This window comes from Neolamprologus multifasciatus, chromosome 16, assembly GCF_963576455.1.
Source record: "Neolamprologus multifasciatus chromosome 16, fNeoMul1.2, whole genome shotgun sequence".
Classification (NCBI taxonomy): Eukaryota; Metazoa; Chordata; class Actinopteri; order Cichliformes; family Cichlidae; genus Neolamprologus; species Neolamprologus multifasciatus.
In genome coordinates, this window is record NC_140454.1 from 19,780,028 (window position 1) to 19,806,451 (window position 26,424).

The 26,424-nt window shown below is 38.8% G+C and overlaps 3 protein-coding genes across 6 annotated transcripts; 1 reads left to right on the top strand and 2 right to left on the bottom strand.

The window, feature by feature from the left end:
- Positions 1 to 188: 188 nt before the first annotated feature.
- Positions 189 to 6,208, bottom strand: rdh1 (retinol dehydrogenase 1). Its single transcript, XM_085135518.1, has 6 exons — positions 6,143 to 6,208; positions 3,539 to 3,574; positions 3,087 to 3,417; positions 1,848 to 2,106; positions 828 to 991; positions 189 to 736 (listed from the first exon to the last, which is right to left on the bottom strand). Exons 1-6 carry the CDS (start codon positions 6,143 to 6,145, stop codon positions 516 to 518), a joined length of 1,014 nt encoding a protein of 337 aa, XP_084991644.1. The 5' UTR covers positions 6,146 to 6,208; the 3' UTR covers positions 189 to 515.
- dhrs9 (dehydrogenase/reductase (SDR family) member 9) lies at positions 5,796 to 12,185 on the bottom strand. 4 transcript variants are annotated; one of them, XM_085135522.1, is made up of 6 exons: positions 11,920 to 12,017; positions 11,806 to 11,839; positions 9,372 to 9,688; positions 7,464 to 7,722; positions 7,217 to 7,380; positions 5,796 to 6,924 (listed from the first exon to the last, which is right to left on the bottom strand). In XM_085135522.1, the coding sequence occupies exons 3-6, from the start codon at positions 9,682 to 9,684 to the stop codon at positions 6,701 to 6,703; spliced, it is 960 nt and encodes a 319-aa protein (XP_084991648.1). In that variant the 5' UTR covers positions 9,685 to 9,688; positions 11,806 to 11,839; positions 11,920 to 12,017; the 3' UTR covers positions 5,796 to 6,700. The 4 variants fall into 4 exon arrangements, with proteins under 4 accessions (XP_084991648.1, XP_084991645.1, XP_084991646.1 ...); XM_085135519.1 differs by lacking the exons at positions 11,806 to 11,839; positions 11,920 to 12,017 and adding an exon at positions 12,039 to 12,185; XM_085135520.1 differs by lacking the exon at positions 11,806 to 11,839 and having other exon boundaries at positions 11,920 to 12,177.
- Positions 12,186 to 16,760: 4,575 nt separating this feature from the next.
- On the top strand, positions 16,761 to 25,949 carry abcb11a (ATP-binding cassette, sub-family B (MDR/TAP), member 11a). Its single transcript, XM_085134620.1, has 27 exons — positions 16,761 to 17,358; positions 17,471 to 17,486; positions 17,574 to 17,622; positions 17,759 to 18,000; positions 18,088 to 18,172; positions 18,605 to 18,738; positions 18,832 to 19,003; positions 19,114 to 19,238; positions 19,309 to 19,483; positions 19,573 to 19,686; positions 19,775 to 19,885; positions 19,961 to 20,086; positions 20,174 to 20,377; positions 20,496 to 20,666; positions 20,754 to 20,943; positions 21,711 to 21,792; positions 21,877 to 21,985; positions 22,078 to 22,239; positions 22,336 to 22,440; positions 22,841 to 23,002; positions 23,102 to 23,305; positions 23,389 to 23,630; positions 23,715 to 23,871; positions 23,967 to 24,164; positions 24,268 to 24,474; positions 24,789 to 24,935; positions 25,055 to 25,949. Exons 1-27 carry the CDS (start codon positions 17,310 to 17,312, stop codon positions 25,253 to 25,255), a joined length of 3,939 nt encoding a protein of 1,312 aa, XP_084990746.1. The 5' UTR covers positions 16,761 to 17,309; the 3' UTR covers positions 25,256 to 25,949.
- The last annotated feature ends 475 nt before the right edge of the window (positions 25,950 to 26,424 follow it).

The window sequence follows — 26,424 nt, forward strand, 5'->3', positions numbered from 1 at the left end:
GAGCTTAAATATGTGTGCAAATATATTTTCTTGGCACACTTTAGGTCCTTTAGATCCACACCATTATACCACCACCTCCACCATGAAACACTGATACAAGACAGGACTGATCCACGATTTCATATTAATTATGTCGTATTCTGACCCGATTAACTGAATGTCACAGCAGAAATCAAGACTCAACAGGCCAGCCTTGTATTGTTTAATTTTGCTTCCTCTTCTTAGCCGATGGAAACGGGACCCGGTGGGGTCATCTGCTGCTCCAGCTCATCTCCTTCAGTGTTTGATGTGTTGTGTGTTCAGAGATGCTCTTCTGTATATCTTGGTTTTAACAAGTGGTTATTTAAGCTACTGTTTTCTCTTTTTTGAATCATCTTCTCTAACCCCTAGAGATGGTGTGTGGGAAAATCTCAATCAGCTTTAGCTTAGGGTGAACATGGTCAACATATACACAGGAGAGAAGTAATGACACAGTCATACAAACTTTTACAGCGATGGTAAAGGCTGTCTGCTATTTACATCTTTTGTTTAGGAGAAGGGAGAATCACATTGACTATAAAGTCTGCAACGAATGAAGGGAGGTAGGACAAAGGGATCCAGAAAAGCTTTGCGTCCCAGCCTGCTGCGTAACGTGTGCGTGGGAAGCGAGCGGTCAGCGCGTGCTCCATGCACCTCGTCACCTTAGAGATATCCGGACTGCACAAGAGTCCCATGGAGAAGGTCTGAGCTTTCACATCTGAGAGATCAATAATCAGATAAAAGTGATCTTACAGAGCATCTGTTTAGCTGATCTGTAGCTGATTTAAGCAAAGTGCGCTTTTACTCACACTCATCAAAGTATGTAGCTCCATATGAGTCTTTCACATCTTGAGGGAGGCGGGACCACAGCCTCCTCAGGTCAGCGTCAATAAGATCAATGCGGGTCACGTTAGTCTTGAAGAAACCGGGCTCGATGATGCTCACATTAATACCAAAGGGCTGCATGTCCCTCCTGGTCAGACAAAGCAGACAACGTGTCTCTTTAAAGCAAGTGAAAGAATTTTACTGAGCACTTCTCCATCAGTACTATGCTGCGGCATAGTTAATATGTGAGTATTTTCAATCCTTTGATACTTTCATTAGACTGTGGTAGATGTAATTTCTGCTTTACTATATTCTTATGTGTATTTTTATGTGTATGTATTTTTTTATAGGCAGAGGTCCATGGGTCCATTTTTGGACAAAAGGTCCATTAACAAATATCCATTAACTCATTCACAAATAACAACCAATAACAAAAGGTCCAAAAAAACAGCCTCCTACAGACCGCTGGGCATTCACACAAAAGAACTTGCGTCTCCAACAATGCATTGTGTATCTTTCTGCAGCAGAATATTATTTAGGGATGCTTCTCTATATGATCTTAGGCATGAATTCAAAAGATTTAGGAGTGTTTCTTAGAGCCTGGTTCTGCTGGAGGTTTCTTCCTATTAAAAATGAGTTTCTCCTTCCCACTGTCGCCAAGTACTTGCTCATAGGGGGCTTCTTATTGTTTGTGTTTTCTCTGTATTTTGGGGGATTATGAAGTGCATTGAGATGATTTGATATTATATAAATAAAACTGAATAAAAGTGAATTGAAGATTTCAGCTCTTTCAACTACTGCTACCATCGCTTTATAGTAGTCTCCTGATCTCCCCTTAAAAGATGCGTAACTAACTGTAGTCTGGAGTTACCAAAGCATCAGGACACTCACATGATTTTATTGGTCCAATATCACCAAAACCATCTTGCCTAACCAAGTGTAATCCTTTTTTATTTTATTTTTTAATTATGACAGTATGTATGTTTTTAACCACATGTTCATACCTGAGGCTGTCAGAAAAGGCTTCCACTCCCCATTTGGACAGGCAGTATCCTCCACCAGTGAGAGACAGTCGTCCCAGAATACTGGCTACATTCACCACTCTGCCCCGAGCTTTCTTTAAGAGAGGCAGAAACTGGAGGGTTATGTCAATCACTCCTATCAGATTCACATCCAAAACCTTTGTGAAATCCTCTAACTTCATCCATTCTGTTGGGCCGATGGGTGTCGATCTTCCAGCATTATTCACCAGACCCCACAGACCTGCAGGATACAGAATAACGACCACCAGAAAACAGCTCATGACCTTCATCCTTTAAATCTTTTGCTTTGTAATCTTGACAGATTAAACTGCTTATAGCCCATGCAGATGCTTCTCTGGATCTGCAGATGTCACACACTGACCTGCTGTGCAAGGTTTCAGTGAAAGCTGATCAATCTGTTATCTATGTTCAACCCTAGAGAAGAGTATGAGATGCTCCACATACACAGGTTGGCCAGATTTTGGTTTGTATCCTTTTCTGTAGGCATTTTGTAAGTATACCATGAAACTTCCTTTTATGTGTGCTAATATGCATCTGAATGTTGGATAAAGCCAGGTCTATAATTCCTATTTTGCTGGAGTAGACTCATTGCAGACATGACTTTGAATATCTTTTGCATACAAAATAGTATTTTTTTCCAATTTCTGTAAAATTTCTTTCAAGGGCCAAAATCAAGAGGGTTTTTTGGCCCTTGGGCTTCTAAAACCAATCAAATTTGGAAATCTATGTGGTGAAAATCTGTCATTGACACACTGAACATCTGAGAAGCAGGTGAAAACAGACATATGGGTTCTTTTCTAATCATCTATAAGATAAAAAGGTTAGGAGCCACTTACATAGAGCATGGGCCTGACAAACTGATCTATGGCATTTGTTTTACACATTTGCCACCTTTGGGGGTTTTTCCCCAGTAAAAATCTTTTTCATAGATAAAATCAAATGATGGAATTACTTTTTGCACATCAGTAATAACATTTGTTTTCAGCACATGCTGTCCCACAGTTGGTAGTCAGACAGTCTTGATTTATGTCAGAAGCAGGTTTCTCCCTCCCGTTTAAAAGGCAGGATGTGTTACACGTATCAGTAGGAGGATGATGGGTTGATGACGGGATGGACCAGCTTGGCTTTATCTCTCCCAGTGCTTCACTCTGACTGGCACCCTATCAGTGTGCACCCCCTGCTGCTGTCCGCCCGGCTCACCTCGCTCTCCGACCTCTCTGCTCACAGACTCCACCGCCTTCCTGATGCTCGCGCTGTCCGTAACATCCAGCAGGAAGGCCTTCAGTCTGGGGGAGGCAGCCGCTGCCAAGTCTGCGGCACCTTTCTCTGTGAGGCAGGCGGCCATGACTTGGAAACCTTTTCGGTCCAGCTGTTTGGCCAGAAGATTCCCAAAGCCGCTGTCACAGCCTGTGATGAGCACATGTTTCTGGCTGAAACCATCAACCTTGTAGGAATCTCTGATGTACCAGCGGACCGCAGCGAGCGTGGCCAGAAGGAAAACACAGGTTAGGGCCAGGTGTGACAGGATTACCTAAAACACAAAAATTACAACTAAAATGAAAGACTTCACACATTCATAATGCCATCCTCTACTTTATTTTAATCACTGGATAAAGTAATTAATTTATACAAAAACAGAGAAATCGTCTTACCCCTGGCAAATAAGCTGCTAGATGGTCTGTAAATACCTGGCGGGAGAAACTTGGGATGCATTTAAAAACATTTAAGCAGCAGTAATAAAACCTGAATTATACACACGGCCTCTTAATGTTTGTTTAGCCTCGTTTTATTTTTCATAAAGCAGAGCATCACATGAAAGTTCTAGACATTGAAGAATAAAGCAATTTAACACTTAATAAATAAACGATTTAAAACTTGTCTCAGTGTTAAAGCCTGTAACCAGATTATCAAACCAGGGCGCCACTGCTATTATTTAGCTGCAGCTCCCCCTTGTGGCTCAACTGGTTATGGCAGAATTACATAGCTTTTAAAGCCATTCACAACTAAGTGAGCCCTTAACCCAGTATTGAGTAGAACAGGCTGAGATCTAAGAAAATGTGACCACACCTGATTAATATGTCCCCAAATGAAGTTCAGTTCACCCAAACAGAAAATTGGCATCTACCCTCACAGGTCTGAAAGCTGGAAGGTTAAACTGAATACATTTAATCAGTATGTCTTGATGCATTCTCAATCATCCAGGTAAGTAAATCTCCAAAAATTGATTCTGTTCATCTGTACGTAGCGTTTTGTGGGAGAAACATTTTGTCACTCATCCAAGTGACTTCTTCAGTCTCAGCTGACTGCAGGTTTCCCCATCTTATAAACAGTACATTTGCATAATGACTGAAAAGCTGGAAAGGCACCTAAAGAAAGCTCCAGCCGATCCAGGAAAGAAGGACAACCGCTGCCCAAGCGAAAACCTGTAGTGATCCTATATGTGTCAGGAGTATCGGAGCAGTTGAGACGCATTTTTTCTAAACACCGGGTTTCTGTGGCTTTTAAACCCCAAAGCATGCTGCGCCAAAAATTGGTCCATCCCAAGGATCGGGTCCCCCGACACAAACAGAGTAACATCGTGTGCGCTGTTAAGTGCAGGAGGATTGCCAGGATTTATACATCGGGGAAACCAAACAACCTCTGGCAATGGATGACACAACACAGAAGAGCTACCTCGTCAGGCCAGGACTCTGCAGTCTAGTTACACCTACAGGCCAGTGGACACTCTTTCAATGATGAGGATGTACACATCCTGGACAGGGAGGAACGCTGGTTTGAGCGCGGAGTCAAGGAGGCCATTTACGTGAAAAGGGAAAGACCATCTCTGAATTGAGGAGGGGGCCTAAGGGTACATCTTTCGCCATCTTACAATGCTGTGATTGCAGCCATTCCCCAACTCTCTGTGAATGGTACTCATGGCCATTGATCAGTGGTCTTTGATCGGTGGGTTTTGGTCAGTGGTTGTTGATCAATGGTCATGAGAATTTGCATAACTAAGATTAAGGAACTGGCTTCCCAGCCCATTGTTCCTTTAGTGGGCTGGTTTCAGTCATTATGCAAATGTACTGTTTATACGATTGGGGAAACATGCAGTCAGCTGAGACTGAAGAAGTCACTTGGATGAGTGACGAAACGTTTCTCCCACAAAACGCTACGTCCAGATGAAGAGAATCAACTTTTGGAGATTTAATCAGTATATTTGTGATCACAGGTTTACTGACCTGTCATGTGTTACTTTTTACTTCTGCTTTTACCAGATTTCAGATGGTAACATTATGTTATCCTAGAACTCATTCGAGAGGGGAATATATGAGGGAGCGGATGTGGCTCAGGAGGTACAGCAGTTTATCTATTAATCAGGAGGCTGGTGGTTTGATCCTTAGCTCTCCTGGTCTGCATGCTGGAGTATCATTAGGCAAGATACTAAATCCTGACTTGCCCCTGATGTGTGTGCATGAATGTTATGCATTAAAAAAGTGTATATATGTGAGTGAATGAATCTTGAAGTGAGAGAGTGTTTTGAGAACTCAAACTGAGCTGATAAGCACTAAAACTACAGCCCATTTATCTGACATCTGTTAGCTCAAACTACAGGAAAATGCAGCTTAGAGCACACGATTATAAAAGACTTACAAAAAACTGGATCATTACTTTTCATAGACCCTCAGCAATATACTTGAACAATAAAATGAAAGAATTATTCACTGGTACCAATGTTTTTTTACATTGTGGTGTGAGAGATTTTATTAAAAGATCTTAATCCAGTCCTCTCTTTGTTTCTCACACGAACATGCAGGAATAGGAAGTATGTAGTTGGGAAAAAATGTGTACGATTTTGGGCATTTTCTCAATACATTTTATTTGATTTGTGCACCAATTGTGTTTCATTAACCCTCTGAAACCTCAAAGTCAAACTATCTGCATGTTAGAAACTAAACTATGGGTAAACAGATTTTTAAAAACAACATGACAATTTTCATTCATCCACCAGATGGCATCAGATCTCATTAGGCTATCTACTGAAAGTAAAATGTAACAAAAAACAAAACAAAACAAACAAAAGGTTTCAATTGAGCCACTCCTGTCAAGTCTGTTAATTAACTTAGTGTAAAATAGATAAACAGGCAATAACTTATCCAGACGTTAGCTGAGCTAGGTGATCACAATGGGTACAAGAGCCAAACAGCACAAATTTAAGCACCACTAGATGTACAATAGTAGAACAAATAATAATCATAAAAATAATACAAACATACCATGGTTACAGCTTTAGGTGTTTCTGCTGCTTCACCCCTGGGAATATAAATTAACTGAAAGGTGCTTTCTAAATCAAAACCTGGTGATGAAGGTGAAGTTATGTAACAAGTCTGCAAAGTCAAAGTCCGATATAACAGGAGGGTCTAAAAGGTTACACGTTTGGGGTTGTGTAATACAGTCAGAGTGCATGAGCCCTGGTTTTGATAACAGCACTCCCCTTTCAACTGAAATCAATTGAGAAAGCACAATATCTCTGACTATAGGTTACAGAGCACAGTCTTCGATATGTAGGACAAATACATGTTAGGATTTTTTGCTTTACTAACAAAGGTGAGATGACACAGCATTCAAGATTATTACATGACTTGACACAAAGTTAATTGTCAGTGCTCAATGGTTTCTTCGTTACCTGACATGTACTCTTCTGAGAGCAGCTCTATTAATCAATTAAATAGATGTAATAATGCCTAGAGTCATAATTATCGTAAGAAAATAAACACACGCGCATATAATCTTCAGATTAGCCCAAAATCCTTCACTGACTGACGTGACAGAAACTACAGCACAGATATTTTGGGTGTGGGTTTACTTTTAATTAAATACGTGTCTGAGAGCCAGCTCGGCATGTACGACATCGGCAACCAGAGGAACTTGGCGTCCCATCCGGGGGAGTAGCGAGTGCGTGGATAAAGGGCAGAGATGGCGTGCTCCATACAGCCGACCACCTTCATCAGGTCCCCGTCTACAATCTGCCTGTACCTCTCGTCCAACTGCTCAAGCACTAAAAAGAGAAATGTTTTACACATGAGTTCTGTAAAAATGATTCAATTCAATTAAAGGACTAATGATCATCAGTCACAGGCAAGATTAATGCAGCTGAAAAGAGTCCAGAAAGCTTCTGGTGCACGAAATCTTGTCTGCTGCATATTGATTCTGCACAGTCACATGAAATGAAGAGATTAAAGTAGATACAATGTCAGGCTGAAGATGGAAATGAGAGCAATGAATCAACAGCTTGAAAACATAATGCATCCGAGCAAGTCTTATCTGTTAAATGAAATAAAGCGTCTCACTTGTGTCCAAGAAACCATGCCCGTAGTCATCTTTCACTTCCTGAGGTAATCTTTCCCAGAGCTTCATCAAGTTATTCTTCAACATAACAGTGTCAGTCACGTTTGTTTTAAAGAACCCGGGCTCAATGCATAACACCTTGACTCCAAATGGTGCCATGTTGATACTGAAACACAAAATGAGATGCTGCAAGTCAGCAGACTCACAGGGTACGCATGTACAGGCTTGAAAAGTCTGATGTGCTCTCACCGGAGGCTGTCATTGAAGGACTCCACTCCATACTTGGACACACAGTAAGGTCCGCCGAATGGGCTGATTCGACCACACACACTGGCGATGTTTATCACCCTGCCTTTGGCCTTCTTGATGAGGGGGAGGACACTCAGGGTCACGTCGATGACACCGAGCAGATTGACCGCTATCATAGGCTTGAAATCTTCTATGGTGAGCCAGTCGTTGGGACCGGACGGCACTGAGATTCCAGCGTTGTTCACGACGGCCCAGAGGCCTGAAGTAACACAAATCCAACAACAAGAAGCACAATGAGAGCCACAGTACCGACACAAATCCCTGCGTGTTATAATCATTAATGTTGAAATATAGTATACCATAAAAACAGGGCCACATGAGAATTGGGACTGTTGTTGAGGGCTGGAACAGTAAGATTAACTAATTTATACTCAACGTAACTTTATCTCCTTACAAACTGCTGTTGGAGAGAGTAGATGTTAAAAATATTCCCCAACTGTGGCCCTTGGGAAAACTCAAATGTCGTAACTTTTTAAAATCTTTGTGTTAATGCTGGGAGATATTTTTTCTGGGTCATTAACCCAGACTGATTGTGAAATCATAGCAAACCACTTTTAAGAACACTGTATTTGCTTCTCATTTTATGTCATGTAGGCCCACTTTAAAGTGATAAACATGCTCTGCCGGTTTCTAATCTAGACTCCATGAATCCACACTTTGAAAAATCACTGATATGAACAGCTAAGCATCTACTACAATCAAGTCAAATGATTTGCAGATACATCCTGCATATTCTGCCTAACATGACTTTTTCCCCCTACCAAAATAGTCTCACTTTCCACTCCATAACATTAACTTCTCCAAGCCAGTTTAAAAATTGGGCTCAGAACTTTGTTTTCATTTCCCAGGTCTGATATTCAATTCAATTCAGTTTTATTTATATAGCGCCAAATCACAACAACAGTCGCCTCAAGGCGCTTTATATTGTAAGGTAGACCCTACACTAATACATGCAGAGAAAAAGCCAACAATCTTATGACCCCCTACGAACAAGCACTTTGGTGACAGGGGGAAGGAAAAACTCCATTTTAACAGGAAGAAACCTCCGGCAGAGCCAGGCTCAGGGAGGGGCGGCCATCAACCATTAAAACAAGCCCCAAACCCTAAAATGACTGGAAATGAGTTAAACAGGCTGGCTCTTCCTGCAGGCACACTACAAATCCAAACACTGAGTCATTAAATACATTAACCCTTTTACGCATAGTGGTCACTACAGTGGACAGCTATTCAAAGGCTGTTTTCTTGTCTTTGTGTCAGCGTTGATGGTATACTTGCACATAAATACAACACACAGTGTATATTATTTATTTGTTTGTCAAATCACAAGTCAAAACATATGTTGTCCACCTAAATTGACATGTAAAAAATTCTTTGAAAAGTACATGTTTTAAAAAAAAAAAGAAGTTCAAAAATATTTTTTTCATGCCTAAAGATGAATAAAAACACTAACATAATGAGATGTTGTCTTCGCTTCACTGTTCTTACAGTTCAGTTGTTCAGGGTTTGTTTTATTTTCCTTCATGCTGCGATTAACAGAGTGAGTGGGTGGGTGGGTAGCTGGGTTATTGACTATACTGACAACAGATGTAAAGAAGGCCTTTACATTGAGTTTCAGTCTTGTTCACATTTTATTCAAGAAAACAATACTGAATAATTCTTTCCTTAGTATATTTATTCTACTCACGCCTGTCTAAAGCAATTAAAAATTACTGTGATGGACTACTTTTGTGATAAAATTAAAGAAATGACTGTGAAAACAGATGAATTGCCTTAACATCCACGTAATCAAAATATTTGACATTTAAGTTCATCAGTTAAAAATGGGAGACTTTACACTGAGCCACTCACCCTTCTGTCCAACCAGAGTCTTGATGAAAGCTGCCACTTTGCTCACACTCTCAGAGTCGGTGACGTCCAGGTGGATGGTGGTCAGTTTGTCGGAGGAGACCTTCTTCAGCTCATCCTCACCCTTCCCGGTGTAACAGCCTGCAATCACGCGGAAGCCCAGCTTGTCCAGGTGTCTCGCCAGGAGATTACCAAACCCGGAGTCGCAACCTGTGATGTACACATACTTGTCCTCCTTGTTGGAGACTCTTTTGGTTTCTCTGTACCAGCGATAAACGAACCAAACAGCCACCAGCCCGAGGATGTACAGAAACATTTTTCTAAGGCCAAGAAGAAGGTGGAACATTATTATTAGGTTATATTTAAATACCTTCGGGAACTTTTATACATATATATTATAGGTCATGGTTAAATGATTATGACAAATAGGTGTTGATGTGCAATAACATAGGAGGTTGAGCCAAAACCCTTAGCGGCTGTGTGAGGGGGTCAAAACTACGAGTGTAGGCTGCTGATAAATGACAGCTTCATCTGATGATTAAATCATTGAGATCAATGACAAGGTTCTGAATTGTGCCAGTCCGGTTGGCCTATATGATTACATACCTTATTAGAATGACAGGGTTTCTAATAAGGTATGACTCTAAAGTCTTGACTTGTTTTCCTTATTTTAATTACTTAAAAGACCTGTCATATTTGAATGCCTACTCCATCACTCTTCTTTGGTTAACCGGCTGCTCTTTTGTACAAATATTCGTCATATCTGAATCTACTTTGTAAAGAAAACCAGCACTTGTATTTGCATTGGATGTGAGGAATAGACAGTAACGAAACCACACTGTGATTTACAGATCATCCTGTCACTCCTGTTTGGCCAACCTTACACCTAATGCTCTTTTCTTCAATGAAGAAGGAAATGACCTTACACTCACTCTTCTGCATATTCCTGTAATATGTTGTCTTGACTTTGCGCACACATTCACACTCCTATTTGTCATGCATAGTTGTGACATCTGTAAACCATCTGAGCATGCTACTACAGGTTAACAACCTGCTGTGACTTGACACACTCAAGCTACGTAAACACGCTTTACAACGCTCATGACGTGATGCCTGTGGGCTTGGCAGACTTCACAGACAACCAAAAAGACTAAACTTTTTGGGTTTGGGTTTTTTTTTTGGTAAATGAGAAATACTTTATTTGTGAAACTTTTTAAAAATGCCCGATGATTAAAGTGATGACAATAACATCTGGCAGATGCTTCTCTCCCAGACTGATATCATGCATTATAGATGGTGACAGCATGTAGCATGAAGGCCTTACATATATACACACACAATGGTGCCACTGTGAGGGAACCTGTTAGAATGAAAGATTAAATCATCTGTTTTGACCACAAACACAATCAGCAACTGGTGAGACTGCAGATGGAAATATAAAGATAAACTAAACATCTGCAAAATGCAAAGAATGAGAGATAACACAAGGCTGTGAAGAATTTCACATATTACTTTGACGACTTTTACTGTCATTTGAGAAATGAGACAAAGGAAATGGCCACGGGAAGTTTTACACTCATCTATAGCGGATGAAGAAGTATTTAAATCATTGTGAGTAAATTTAGAAATATTACACTGTAAAAGAAATTAGCACGAACATACATTTAAAGCTACTTTTGGCTGCTCTCTTCTTTCCCCAAAGGTTAACCATAGGAGATCGATCCACATGTTTGATCTGACACAGATTTTATGCCGGCTCTGTGTTTCCCCCCCCAATTTTTGTGGATCCTCCTGGTCTTTAAACTAGTGAATGGTTAGGTTAGGTAAAGTACCTAAAGTAAAAGGCCGAAATTTGTGTATCATAATTACAACAATTTAGGTTCAGATTTATTTTTAGTTTTCAAGTTGAAAATACCGATTCTAAAATATGTTCCCCTGAGTCAAGATGAGGAAGTAGGAGAAATGCTTGAGTAAATGTACTAGTTGACAGGTTTATCCGGTAGAACAATGTACTAAGGTGGGGATGGAGGTGGGATCAGCCTGGGTGACTGGAGCTGGGTGTGGCAGGAATGGCACGAATGCCCTGTGAGCTATGCAGGAGTTGCACAAGCTAATTAATTTTGAAAATCTGGATTCATCTTTATATTAGATTTTTGGATCTAACATATCTGTAAAACACTGGAGGAATAAAAAAAAACTTTCTCTTAATTTTTTTCCACAGTGATATTCTCACACAGTCAAGAACAAGAAATAAAATTCAAATTAGTTAATTTCACAAAAACAAACAAAAAACAAGGAAAACAGGAAATAATCACAGTTTAGAAGCCGGGACCTGGGGGGTATTTGATACTGAAAACTCATCTTGACCCACACACTTCATTGATTATGAAATCAGCTGATTATCCTCCTCAGCTGCAGGTAGATTCAAAAGCCTTACCTGTGGTGGGGTGACTGCGCCTCACACGTTTGAACTGAACAGAATGGGTGTAACACTGAGCCAAGCCTTTTATCGCATTAACTTTAGATTCGATGTCATATAAGAGATAGTCACCTTTTGTTCACTTTCCCGTCTGTTATATAAAATATAAAATTTCAAGGCGCGGGAAGATTGATAAACGTCATATATGGAGCGTAAGTAAAAAGAAAAAAGATGTAAAAAAAATAACTCACTTCCGTGTTTTCCAAAGTCAGTACATGAAATCAGACTTGCAGCGCAGCGAGGCATGAACCTCCACCGAAAAGAGGTAAGAAGCTAATTTTTCTCTCTCCTCTATTTAATTTGTTGCCAGTTCTCCGAAACTTCCGGGGATAGTGTTTGACTCTAAGGGTTGCCATGGCTGCGTGACAAAATGCACCAAAAGGGAGAGAACCCGGCGGCAAGAAGCAGCACAGCCAGTTCAGCGGAAAAATGACTGAACTGGCAACTTCAGCCTCTGTGTTTTTTTTCCATTGAAAACTGAATGAAGAGCGCCAACCCCTGGACACTAAATTTCTCGCTCACTTTTTATTTCACTTATTTCATTTATTTATTTATTTTTATCTTTTTTTTTTTTTTTTTGTCTTCAATTGTATCTTCTCTGGTTCGTGATGTGTAGAGCTTGGACCTGAAGAAACACAAACCCATTCCGTTTCTTTATTTTATATGGAGAGAATGACCATAATCAGTCTATCAAAGTCTACACTGTTGCTTTTGTGTCTCACTGCCAGGCAACCAGTGGGACCACGGAAATTCACAGTTCCCATTTCAGAAGTAATGCGATAACCACAGCCCGCCTCCAGCTCTAACATACTGTACCAGTCAAACAACTATATGTTAATTACTGAGCTTTAGGAGGTTTTGGAGGTGCATTTTATTACTGTTCAAGCTACAGTAGGCTGGTTTCCAGTCTGTGCTAAGCTAAGCTAAACAGTGTTAAGACCCCCCAACCCCAAATTTACCTGAATGTTAACACAGGTAGTCTTGATAATAAACTAAGTGTTTCCTTCAGACAGAAATGTCTTGTTATTTTTTGAATATGTATGTGAATATGTGAAATATCAATAAAATATCAATAAAATTACAAAAAAAAAGTATATCGACTAATGTCTAATATAAAATACCACAAAAAACTGTACTATGAATATATATGTTTGTTTGTTTGGTTTACATTTTTATGGATTTTTAAAACATTATCACACACAAAAAGACTGTAAAAAAAAAAAATAATAATTTCACAAATATTTTATGTTTATTTAGAAGATAAATGTGTTAATTTCCAGTTTTATGCCGTAAATGCATCTCTAAATTTGATGCATTGAGTGTAAAATGGCAAAAATAAGACAAAAAGAAAAAGAAATAAAGTTGCTGTAATTTTACATGAGTTTGTTCATTCAGATATGTTGTATAATGTAGGAGTTTAAACAAGGGTATAATTTTTTTCAATCTTCATATATTAGTAAATGATATTAAGGTGAGGGTAGTCTTAGCAATAAGTAATAGTTGTACCAATCACCAATAGCATGCAAACGCTATCACCAAAAGCTTTGCAATAGTAAAAGGTAAAAGGTTGTAAAAGGTTGCAGCTTTTACAATAGCTAGCATTCAGTACACATGCTTCTTTGGCGTTAGACAGCTGTATGTATTCAAGTGTCCCCTGCACTCACACAGACTTTTTTTTCTTTCTCTCTGCAGATTCCTTATTTTACTTGTTGGTGTCAAGGGTAAATGAAAAGCATTTTAAGTATGTTCAGACACTTGTCATGGCTGTGGTGTTTCAGTGAAAACCCTAAAAGGTTTTATATACACCATGTAGTGTGTGTGTCGCATATAAAGGGTTGCCAGTCTTGCTTCAAAAATTAAAGTGATTTCAAATGTCTTGCTCACTGTCACCTTCAGTTGCATCTTTTGTGTCATAATATAAAACTTTGCAGGGAAACCTTTATAGATACTTATGAAAAGCACTAGTTAATGCAGTCTTGATAATAAGTTTTTCCTTCAGTGTTCCCTCCAGGTAGTTTTTCAGTGTTAATTCTTATCATTTTTACTACATCATCATTATTATTCCCATTTAAAATGACTTTTTTTAAGCAGTCATTTGTCTCTTCATGTTTATATTTAATTCAACAGCTGCCTTCAAGATAAAAGGAAAGATGATAAAGGGAAGAAGACCACTTTGAGCAGATGGCTGGCGGTCATCTTCCCTTAAGAAATATGTGAACTTCTTCTCATTTGTGAAGAGAATGGCATGCCAGTCAGTTCTGGTATTCTCTGGTGAACAATTTGCATGGTGTTGGACTGTGAGCACAAGTTTCACTAAAGGACTGGCAATGTTTGTTGTCTTCCTCTTTGCACAAAGACATTGGTCCCAAAGCTTAGTTGATGCCTTTCTTCAGTTCTTTCCTGTCTTCCATTCCTCATGTATCAGATTTTCTCTGTGCTTTTAGACAGAGAAAATCACCTTGCACCTATGGATGTGCTATCCTGGTAGAGCTAGACTACACCTGCACTGTTTCACAGCAAATCTTAACTGTACCTGTTGTCAATTGCACCTAGATTGAAAAATAACAGGTGTCCAAACACCTTTGAAGTGTCTGCAGCACCAGGGAAACTTGCCATGTTCAGTGTGACTCTAAATTTAGGGTTTTTCATTTTAATTCTGTGTGTTTGTTATGGTTCATTAAAAGCTTTTTAAAAAGAACAGTTTTGTTTTTTATAGCACATTATTATAAAAGTTTTCTGATGTGGTCTATTTGTTAACAAAATGAAGTGTTGGGGGACAGGAAGTAAGTGTGTCCTAACTGTTTAAGACTTATCATTGTAAACATTTAAATCTAAAGTACAGTAAATATTTAAGAATATTTGATAGCAGATAAGATTAATCACTGGAGCTCTGACAGCCCTGACCTTCCTGTGCTATTATCATTCACCTGTGTTGAGAACAATCAACAATAAAAATTTTTTTAGTATAATCAGCTTTAAAAATTAGCACTAGAACATTTAGTGCTTAGCTTTTTCATTCACTCTCACTTGTACATTGAAGTTTATGAATAATAAAAGTTCTGTGAAGACAATTTTAACGACTGTTAATAAAGGACAGGGATCAAAATTACACAATGATGTTGTAAATTACAGACTGAACTCTTACCCATAATGAATGTCCCCACGGTCATTAAACCCTTTTTACAATCACTTATGATAACAACCTAATACATTTGTATTATTGTGAGAAGTTTTCTGTCGTTTTCTGTTTGCTACCAGAATTAAATGTTGAGGCACAGGAATGAAGTGTGTCCTTATGGTACAAAGCTGATGTTATAAAACACAATATCATCATTCAAGTGGTCAAGAGGTTTTACAGCTGCAGATTTCTTTAAACTGTCAAATGTTTTTAAGGACAGCTAAAGCTAACTCAACAGTATTAATGTCATATTGCAGTAGTATTAAGGCATTATTACACAAAGTAAAGTTAGTGTTTCATTAAGCTCAGCTCTTTCAATATTGACATCCATAAGTAATTACTCGATAAGTTCTGTAAATAACAGTATACTGTAATTACAATAACACTTTCTGGATATTTGTAAGAGGGTAAATCCATTAACTTTTTGTTTGAACACACATAAAAACCTATTATACTGTTCATATAATCAAAAATGAACAGTAAATGCTGTATTTTTAAACCCAGTTACTAGTTTAATAAAAGTATTTTGACTTTTGTTTAATGTGTAGATATATATATATTTACATTAATTATGGAATAAAAGCTTTAACACAATTCTTTAAAAACAATTACACAATAAAGCTCAACTAATAACAATACTTTTTTGGAATTTTTTGGCTCCACTGATTTTACTAGATGAGTGTTTGACCACATTATGGGGTGATTTCATTGTTTTTACACGTGTAGCGTTATTTTATTAACAAAGCCTGTTTAGATTCACAAGATTTCATGTAAATATAAAGCTAAAACAAGTGTATTTTAATGTCTTATCTCGTAAAAATACAGAAATTTCACAGTCTTCTCCAGGAGCCCCAGCCCCATATTACTGTTTATTTAAGTATTTATCATTTCATCATTATGTTTTACACTAACAATTACATTATTTAAAGTATTTAAACGTTTAAGAATAGTAGATGTAAGTGTAAGTTGGGTAAGAGTGTAAGAACTCTGACGGAGTGGAGCCCTGTCCTACCTGTGCTATTATCAATCACCTGCTGTAAAGCAGGAGCAAATTCCAAAACCAGGCCCTTCATCACCATCCCACAAACACTAACCCATATATCCTCACTCCTTCCCTGAGATTCTCCTTATTTACAAGGATTTGTTCTTCCAACCTGAGAGTGAGATAGAATTGTGTTTGTTATGACGTATCAACACTTTTATTTTTCATTTTAAAAATCAAAATTGAAGAAACTCACACTGCTACCAAAACAGTTGCAGTTATGTAAAGGAGACAGGTGGCTAACAAACATTTAAATGTATTCTAATGATGTAATTCATATAAGCATAACCAGCTTTAAAATTAGCAGCAGAAGAGTTAGTAATTAGCTTACTTCTTCGCTCTCACTTGTTCATTGAAATTTACAAATAATAAAAACTTTGTAAAGAAATTTTTTAATGACTGCTAATGAAAGGTGGGGATTAAAATTTCACAAAGACGCAAATTACAGACTGAACTCCTACCCATAATGAATGTCCCCGTGGTCATTAAACCCTTTTTACAATCACTTCTGATAACAAGTGAATACATTTGCCTTAAAGGATGTTTTCTTTTCTTTTTCTTTCATAACCATGTAATTTCTGAAAATGTTACAATTTCTTCTTAAAATAAAGGAATCAGCCTAGAGGCAGTAGTTATACACTGACTTCACTTAGTTAAAATTTGTCTTGCAAACGTCAGCAAATACTGCTGACGTTTATCAGTCTAATGGAGGAGTAGATAGTATAAAAGGGGAGGCATAGGTTGACCTGAGTGTGAGATAGGACATTCCTCTGAAGAACCTCGGCGTTGTTGGTGGGTTTCGTAAGAAAGCAGAGATTCGCCAAGAAGTCCAGGTATGTGGATTCTGATACACTGGTTTAAGACCCAGAGTGGTTTATTAAACCCATTAATACTTATTCATGTTGTTTGTTGTGTTTTAATCTTTTATCATTTATACTGGTATTCTGACCTGTGCAGAGTAATGTGCTGCTGAAATATTTCCCTTGTCCTTCGTATGTCCAAGCAGCTGGATAAAAATTGAAAAGAGCACGATAAAAAGAAGTTAATTCAACCCACACGCTATCAGCTTGTCTGAAATTATTAAATTCTCAGCAGATCATGTCATCCCTTTTCCTGTCTGTTTGTGCCAATAAAATACAGTGTAACTTCCCTCATTTACATTACATTTAAAGTATATTAAGTTACACTGATATTTATTCCAATGTTTAACTTTTCTATCCACAGAAAGTCAGAGCGGCAAAAATGAAGAAGAAGGTCAGTCTTACATCACCCCCACTTCCAGATAAAGAAGGTGAGTGAGTTAGTGGGAAAAAAAAGACTAAATATCATTACATACATCTTACTAATAGTTTTGCTTAAAAAAGCTAAGCATTTACTCTAATTATAATTTCCCTTCTTTTCAGATGACAGTCAAAATGGGTAAGTTTGGGATGGGAGACATTAACATGCTATGTGTTTGCAGTTTTTCTGTCATTTACAGTCATAGGTTATTTACATGTTTTACAGGGAAGAGAAGAAAAAAGAAAATGCTCTGAGTGTTGGATACTTTCAGCTGGTAAATATTTTTCCATGACTCTATAAAAGCTTGTTCTTTTCCTTATCTTTGCTCTTGAATCATCAAAAAAAAAGGTAGATAAGCACGGAACATTCTTTATACCCACAAGTACAAATCCACAATTTCCCATTTTCAGTTCCGATTTGCCACTTGGAAAGACATCGTGATGATGGTGGTGGGGAGTGCGTGTGCCCTTGTACACGGCGCAGCCTCACCGCTCATGCTCCTCGTTTATGGCATGATGACAAACACATTTGTGGATTATGAGCGTGAGGTCCAAGAGCTGAAAGATCCCAACAAGACGTGCAACAACAATACTATTTACTGGGTTAACGACACCGTGTATGAAACGGATGAAAACACCACACTCTACTGCGGGTAAGTCATTTGTTTATTCCAGATGAGATTGTTGCTACAGTAAAGAGTTATTGTTGTTACTGCTACTCATTTTTGTTCTCTTGGTAGGGTGGATATTGAAGCACAGATGACGTTGTTTGCGTATTACTATGTTGGGATTGGATTCGGTGTTCTGATTGTTAGTTACTTTCAGGTAAGTATGCATGTTACATACTCTGCTTTAATTTTTGATTCTTTTTTGTCGCTTCTGGTGAATAATTTTAAACATCCACTTAACACTCAATTTAAGACCATTTACTATCACCTGTTGGCCTTAGTGCTGTTAATGAGAGGGGATATCTTTGACATGGTCATCTCAGGCTCATGGCTGTGTAAGAACAGCATCCCCCCTCCATGTGCTGCTCACACCTTCTGAATATAAAGGGCAGCCAATCAAAAGAAAAGTTTCCTGAAAGGGAAAGGTTTGTTTCAGGTTGTGGATGAACTGATGAGCTGCACCAAGAACCAGAATAAGGAGTAATCCAGAATTAAAGAATAAAAATATGGAGTTTGTTTAAATCCATTCTGAAAATGCATGGCTTGTGTCTGTATAATGTGATGTCCTTTTTTAAAAATCACATTTTAGATTGCATTCTGGGTGACGGCGGCTGCAAAACAAACACAGAGAATTCGAAAGACTTATTTCAGAAAAGTAATGCGAATGGAGATTGGATGGTTCGACTGCAACTCTGTGGGTGAACTAAACACGAGGATATCTGAGTACGTTGTGTCTCTCTCTGCCTGCTGATCAGCCTGTTATCACTGTTTTGCTCAACATGTTTTTACACATTCTGTTGCTTTTTCTTTTTATAGCGACATCAACAAGATTAACAGTGCCATTGCTGATCAGGTGTCTATATTTATTGAGAGGATCTCTACATTTGTTTTTGGCTTCATGGTTGGATTCATTGGTGGGTGGAAGCTGACTCTGGTGGTCATAGCAGTGAGCCCTCTGATAGGTATAGGTGCTGGACTGATGGCTATGGTAAGCGTTTGATAGTCAGTTAGCAGTTGGTGGATATATACCTTTTGTCCTGTTATGTTTAAGCTTTGATATGCTTTTATTTTGTGCATTTCTCTTCCTGGTTCCTGCAGGCTGTGGCCAGACTGACAGGACGAGAGCTTAAGGCCTATGCAAAGGCAGGGGCCGTGGCTGATGAGGTGCTGTCATCCATCAGAACGGTAGCAGCTTTTGGAGGGGAGGAAAAAGAAGCTGAAAGGTATTTTGTAGTACCATATAAATGCTAATACTTTTATTTGTAATGATGCTAAAATACAAATTTTGCACAGGTATGACAGAAACCTTGTGGAAGCTCAGAATTGGGGAGTTAAAAAAGGAACAATCATAGGAGTGTTTCAAGGATACCTGTGGTGCATCATTTTCCTCTGCTATGGTCTGGCCTTTTGGTACGGATCTAAACTGGTCATCGACACTAAGGAGATGACGGCTGGTACTCTTATTCAGGTATGAAATATTAAATTCTAAATGGTAATACTCTGTAGAATAAACAGATGGAAAACTGTTGACTTTTAATGCTGCTGTGTTTGTTTTAGGTTTTCTTTGGTGTACTCATGGCAGCAATGAACCTTGGCCAGGCCTCACCGTGCCTGGAGGCCTTCGCATCTGGTCGCGCAGCTGCAAAGAGTATCTTTGAGACAATTGACCGGGTAAAACCAGCTAACTTACATAACCAGAAGACCCAAATTAGTCAATGTTAAAATAATGAATAAAGTTTATTTGTTGCTACTTTCACAGGAACCGGAAATTGATTGTCTATCAGAAGAAGGTCACAAATTAGACAAAGTAAAAGGTGATATTGATTTCCACAATATCACTTTCTACTACCCATCCCGGCCCGACGTCAAGGTAACATTCTTTGCTTGATATTTGTTCTGTCATGTTTCAGGATTGAACTCACAGTAAGTCAACAACCTTTTTCAGATTTTAGATAATCTGAGCATGCAGATCAGAGCAGGAGAAACCACCGCATTTGTTGGACCAAGTGGATCTGGAAAGAGCACCACAGTCCAGCTCATTCAAAGGTTTTATGACCCAAAGGAGGGAACGGTAACTATCTGAGAAACTTTTCAGACAGATGGAGTGAGATGTTTGGGGGCTTCGTTGTAATGTCTTGTAAAAAATTTTCCTTCTCAGGTGACTTTGGATGGTCATGACATCCGTACTTTGAACATCCAGTGGCTACGCTCTCTAATTGGGATTGTTGAGCAGGAGCCAGTGCTGTTTGCTACCACCATTGCAGAGAACATCCGATTTGGTCGACCTGGAGTAACCGTGGACGACATTATCCAGGCAGCAAAAGAGGCTAATGCCTACAATTTTATTATGGAGCTACCACAGGTACATTTAAAAATGATATACAGCACAATTGCAGAAGTTACAGCAGTTTTACAGTCATGTGCTGTAATTTTGTACTTTTTAACATCAATGAAAAAAATCTTTGCCTCTTATACTCCAGAAATTTGAAACTATGGTGGGTGAAGGTGGAGGCCAGATGAGCGGAGGGCAGAAGCAGCGTATTGCTATAGCTCGTGCGCTCATCCGAAACCCGAAGATCCTCTTGCTGGATATGGCCACATCTGCCCTGGACAATGAAAGTGAAGCTGTAGTCCAGGAAGCACTGGATAATGTGAGCCATTTTTTATATTTCATACATTTTGACTTCATTAGCATCTTGTTTAGTGGACTGACACCCTAATAACAACCATATCTGCAGGTGCGCACAGGCAGGACGACGATTTCTATAGCTCATCGTCTTTCCACGATTAGAAATGCAGATGTTATTATAGGATTTGAGCACGGACAGGCTGTGGAGAGAGGATCACACTGCGAGTTACTGGGGAAGCAAGGCGTCTACTTCACTCTGGTCACCCTGCAAAGCCAAGGCCAAACCAACACAACTAGTGGTAGGAGTCATGTGGTCTGTCAGTTACTAGATTTGGACTTTTGGTGCAAGAAAATGAAAATGCCTGGATCAAAATTTATGGTATAATCTTCAAACGTTAAACAAAATCAAATGCCCAAATATGTCCAGAATATGATGAAGAACATTTAAACTAAATTTAAACATTTAAATTTAGAACTAAATTTAGTCTGATAGAGAATATGTTCCAACCTTTGGTGATTTCTCAAATTCATTTTGTATGTTTTTCCCTGTTAAAGACATATTTACCTGAACTAGACAGAGATTGTCATGCACGGTTGGAAATTCAGGATAACAAGTTGGCTGCCTGTTGTTTGTCTGATACAGTTAGAGAGTGTAGTTGCTTTACATTGTGATGACACATAATTAAAAGTTCTGCACCCTTTACACCATGTACACCTCCTATTTTGCTGTTCCACACTATCGCATGCAAATAAGACCTTCCTGCCTGGTTGAAAGAGCACATTTCAAAGCTCTCAGTCACATAGCAACATAGCAAAAGGTTTGGGCCTTAGGTTGTTCATGACACCTACAGCTTTGGCACTGTGGTGCTGTGTTGGCCATATGCAGCTTAAATGCCACAAAAGAACTGGACCTATGCTTATGCTGAATTAATGGCTTCAGTCAAGGCCAAACATTAAATGCCGTCTGGGCATTTCAAAGGGGAAATCCTTTAAAGTATGTTATAGTTATTTCTTGTGTTTGTCAAATCTCAAAGGAAACTTTATTGCTTGATTGTTTTACTTCCAGATGTTATCAGTGAGGCTCCTGAAGAAGACTTTGATCTAAAAGCAGGGGGGTTTAGCCGTGGAAGCCGTAGATCCAGTAAAAGGTACAGTAAGTCCACTTGAAAGAGATCATGAGAAAAGATCATCATTAAGAAAATACTTTGATATTCTCTATATTACACCTGCAGGATCTCTCTGCGGCTGCGATCGCTGAGCCAGTTGTCAAATGACTTTGTCCCTGATGCACTATCAGGCAGCCTCAAGATTGCTACGGACACGAATATCACATCAGAAAATGTACAGAGATTCCTCTCGTGCTATGTAATATGCCAAGACAATTAATAACTGTTCTATGTAAAACAATGGTCCTTACACATATCTTTTAACAGCAACAAAATGATGTGGAAGAACATGTAGAGCCTGCTCCAGTTGCACGTATCCTTAAGTACAATCAGCAGGAATGGCCCTACATGCTGCTTGGCTCACTGGGAGCTGCGGTCAACGGCTCTGTCAACCCCATCTATGCCATCTTGTTCAGCCAGATTCTTGGGGTAAGAGCTGTTCTCATGAAGAACGCATGTCATCTTTTACATGTACAGCTAGTTTGAGCAAGGGCTAAAATATTTCACTGGTATTTGTTTTTACAGACTTTTGCAATTCAGGACTTGAATGAACAGAGGAAACAGATCAATGGGATATGTGTTCTGTTCTGCATCGTGGCCGTGGCTAGTTTCATTTCACAGTTTTTACAGGTATGCTGTTGCAGTTTTAGACATATTAAAAACAAAACATAATCTAGAATAGCAGTTGTGGAGAAATTGCTTGGTTGAATACTAATACATGTTGTAAACAAGCAAATAAACAAACAAAAAATCTGTTAAAAAAAGAAAAATTACCGGTAACTTTCTGTCGGTACATTTGTTTCTTTCTTTTTTTTAAAGAAAGTTTTCACAGATGGCGGGCGTGGTTCGCTTTATTGTAGGGTCTATCTTACAATATAAAATGCCTTGAGCCGACTGTTGTTCTGATTAGACGCTGTATAAATAAATTTTAAAATGAACTGAGTACAGAGTAATGGTAAGAATCAATGTGTGGTTAAAGGGTCAATACTTTATTTTATGGATTTTTTACAGTGCATATTTAATATTACAGGGATATTCTTTTGCTAAATCTGGAGAGCTTCTGACACGCCGCCTGAGAAAAGTGGGCTTCCAGGCCATGTTGAAACAAGAGATTGGCTGGTTTGATAACCCTATAAACAGTCCTGGAGCTCTGACTACCAGGCTTGCCACAGATGCATCCATGGTTCAGGGGGTAAGTAGGAAACTACAGGACTGTTTTCACAGTTTTGGTTTTACAATTAAAATCTTGTTTTTTTAAATATTTTTTAACATGCTTGAATAATTTCTGTAGGCAACAGGACCCCAGATTGGCATGATTGTTAACTCAGTGACCAGCATAGGAGTCTCTTTCATCATTGCCTTCTACTTCAGCTGGAAATTAACATTGGTAATTTTGTGCTTCCTGCCACTCATTGGGCTGTCTGGGGTATTCCAAGCCAAGATGCTGACAGGTTTTGCAAATGAAGATAAGAAAGCAATGGAAGAAGCAGGTCAGGTAAGCTCATCTTCCATTTTAATATCATACCAGTTCACAGGCAGCTTTGAATTTCTTGCGGTTAAGTGATTTCTCTCCCACAGGTATCCAGTGAGGCTCTTGCCAACATCAGAACCATTGCAGGTTTGGCCAAAGAGAGCTCATTTGTGGATTCGTATGAGCAGAAACTTGAATTACCTTATAAGTCTGCCAAGAAGAAAGCCAACATCTATGGGCTCTGTTTTGGTTTTGCTCAGTGTGTCATCTTCATGGCTTATGCTGCTTCATTTAGATATGGAGGCTTCCTGGTCAGGGCTGAGGGTCTGCAATACATGTTTGTTTTTAGGTTGGTAAAAATCTTGCTTTTTGACATGTTCAGCTTTGTGATGTGATTCCCAAACATCAACACTGTGGTCATGTGTTTCCCCAGGGTGATTTCAGCAGTCGTGATCAGTGGGACAGCACTGGGCAGAGCTTCCTCGTTCACTCCAGATTATGCCAAAGCCAAAACTGCTGCTGCCCAGTTTTTCAAATTGTTGGACAGAGTTCCTAAAATCAGCATAAGCCAGTCAAATGGAGAGAAATGGGTTGGTGAATGTCAATAACTGTACATTGAAATGGTTCATGAGTTTTAAGATGTAGCCCCAGTGTTACTTTTATGAATCTTGTCATCCATCTTTAGGAAAACTTCAGAGGAGAAATAAATTTCCTTAATTGCAAATTTACCTATCCGACACGACCGGACACCCAGGTGTTGAAGGGCCTCCGTGTGTCTGTGAAGCCCGGGCAGACTTTGGCGTTTGTTGGGAGCAGTGGCTGCGGGAAAAGCACAAGCGTTCAACTGCTGGAGAGGTTCTATGACCCTGATGAAGGGCAAGTGGTGTGTGTTGACTGATTTAAATGTTAATTTCAGATACACAAAATGTATTCAGTGTGAGCAAAACCATTCACTCTGTTGTAACTGTGTCACCTTTTCTTTTCAGGTGATTGATGGCATCCCATCTCATTCAGTCAATGTGCCTTTCCTAAGATCTCAGATTGGGATAGTGTCCCAGGAGCCAGTTTTGTTTGACTGCAGTATAGCTGAGAACATACAATATGGAGATAACACCCGCAGTGTCCGCATGGAGGAGATTATTGAAGCTTCTAAGAAAGCTTATCTTCACAACTTTGTGATGACGCTTCCTGATGTGAGTAGGACTGAAATGACACAAAATGTTGTCCGGTCAGTCATTTTTTGATTAAAAAGAAAGCTGAGTAAGCGAACTAAGCATAAATTCAGAATTAAAGCTAAATTGAATGTGATGTTGATTGCCTATAGTTACTTTTAGAAGGTAACTGGCAGAATGTGCAGACAAGCGTTTTCCAGAGCGGATGCTAAATACACTTAGTATAGGTTTACTATCCTAAAAAAAATCAAACAAACACACATTTTAAAGATGACTTGTGGTGAACTTAGAGTATAACTTGCTGCTTTTTACGCCTCTCTCTTTCAAACTGGTAGAAATATGAGACTCAGGTTGGTGCCCAGGGCTCGCAGCTGTCAAGAGGACAGAAACAACGCATCGCTATTGCACGTGCTATTGTCAGGAACCCCAAGATCCTGCTGTTAGATGAGGCCACGTCTGCCCTGGATACCGAAAGTGAAAAGGTATCTTTTAAGTCCTCTAATCTAGTCTTTTAAATGAAAGTTTGCCAAAACATATCCATATCATATATCCATGACACACAAAAGGAACTCGCTGATGACAAAGATTCTTTGTCCTGCAGACCGTGCAGACTGCTCTGGATGAGGCAAGAAAAGGACGAACCTGCATCGTCATCGCTCACCGGCTGTCAACCATCCAGACTGCAGATATCATAGCTGTGATGTCTCATGGAGCTGTCATCGAGCAAGGCACACATGATAAACTCATGGCCAAGAGGGGCGCCTATTACAAACTGGTCACAACAGGTGCTCCAATCAGCTAGAATTATATGAGCTTGTTGTATTTACAGAGCCGTTTAGTTGAAAACTTGAAACATTTGGAAAATCGTCCTTCATATCCTGCTCATTTAAACGCATAACTTTACTTTGTTTTCATAAAACTCCTCCCAGGATAAAAAAAAAGAAAAGAAAATATACAAATTTTCTTTTCTTCAGTACACATCATCATCATCATCATTAAAAATCAATACATCTATCAGCAAATCTCCCATGTCCAAATACAGATACAATTTCTTTGCAAAATTTGGCAGTTTACTCTGTACAATTATATCCTTAATGCTAATTAACTCCATCTCATAAGCATTTGGTCTTAACCTAAAATATACAGGTAGATATTTCTGTCTATATTCAAATAAATAGTGATACTCATCTCCAGGTTTCGCCAAACTATGAAGGACACATAAACGTTTAATAAACGTAACTCCATAAAATCTGTCCGTAAGTACTGGGATACCACCGACTCCACATCTAAACTTTGCCAAATAACACCAAATGGAATGATCTAAGCCGCACAAGAATCTGTTTTTGTTATCAATTAATTATGTGATGATAAAGCTCTTTTTTGTATATTTATTTGCGTGTAATGAGTGTTTATAAATGAAGAAGATGAGGATAAAGACTTTTGCATGTATTAATCCACGTTTGTATCACTGAACCAGTTATTGTTTTTTTAAATATATATATATATATATATATATATATATATATATATATATATATATATTAAAATTGTATAATAAAACAATCATTAAAGTAATCTATTTCTAATGTTTTGGTATGGCTTTTTCCTACCAAAATATCAACATTTCTCTTCAGTTTAAAACAATACATCTTACTGTATTGTTTTAAACTTCACATATCAAAGTTATTATGGATAGTTAAGCATCTATTTTCTTCTACTCAGCTAGTTCATGTGACGGTAGCATGGAGTCCATCCTAGCTCCCAGAGAGCAAAAGGCAGGGCACACAGTGAATGTGTTATAGGTCTACTACAGGGCTAATACAGAGAGATTACCATTACCACCTACAGCCAGTTCATTGCCAATTAACCTAACCTAGAAAGAAGGCCCCATCTGGCAAACGTATTTGAACCCAGGACAGTTTTTGCTGTGACACAGCAGCGCTAACCACCATTTAATTGGGACCTTTAGAC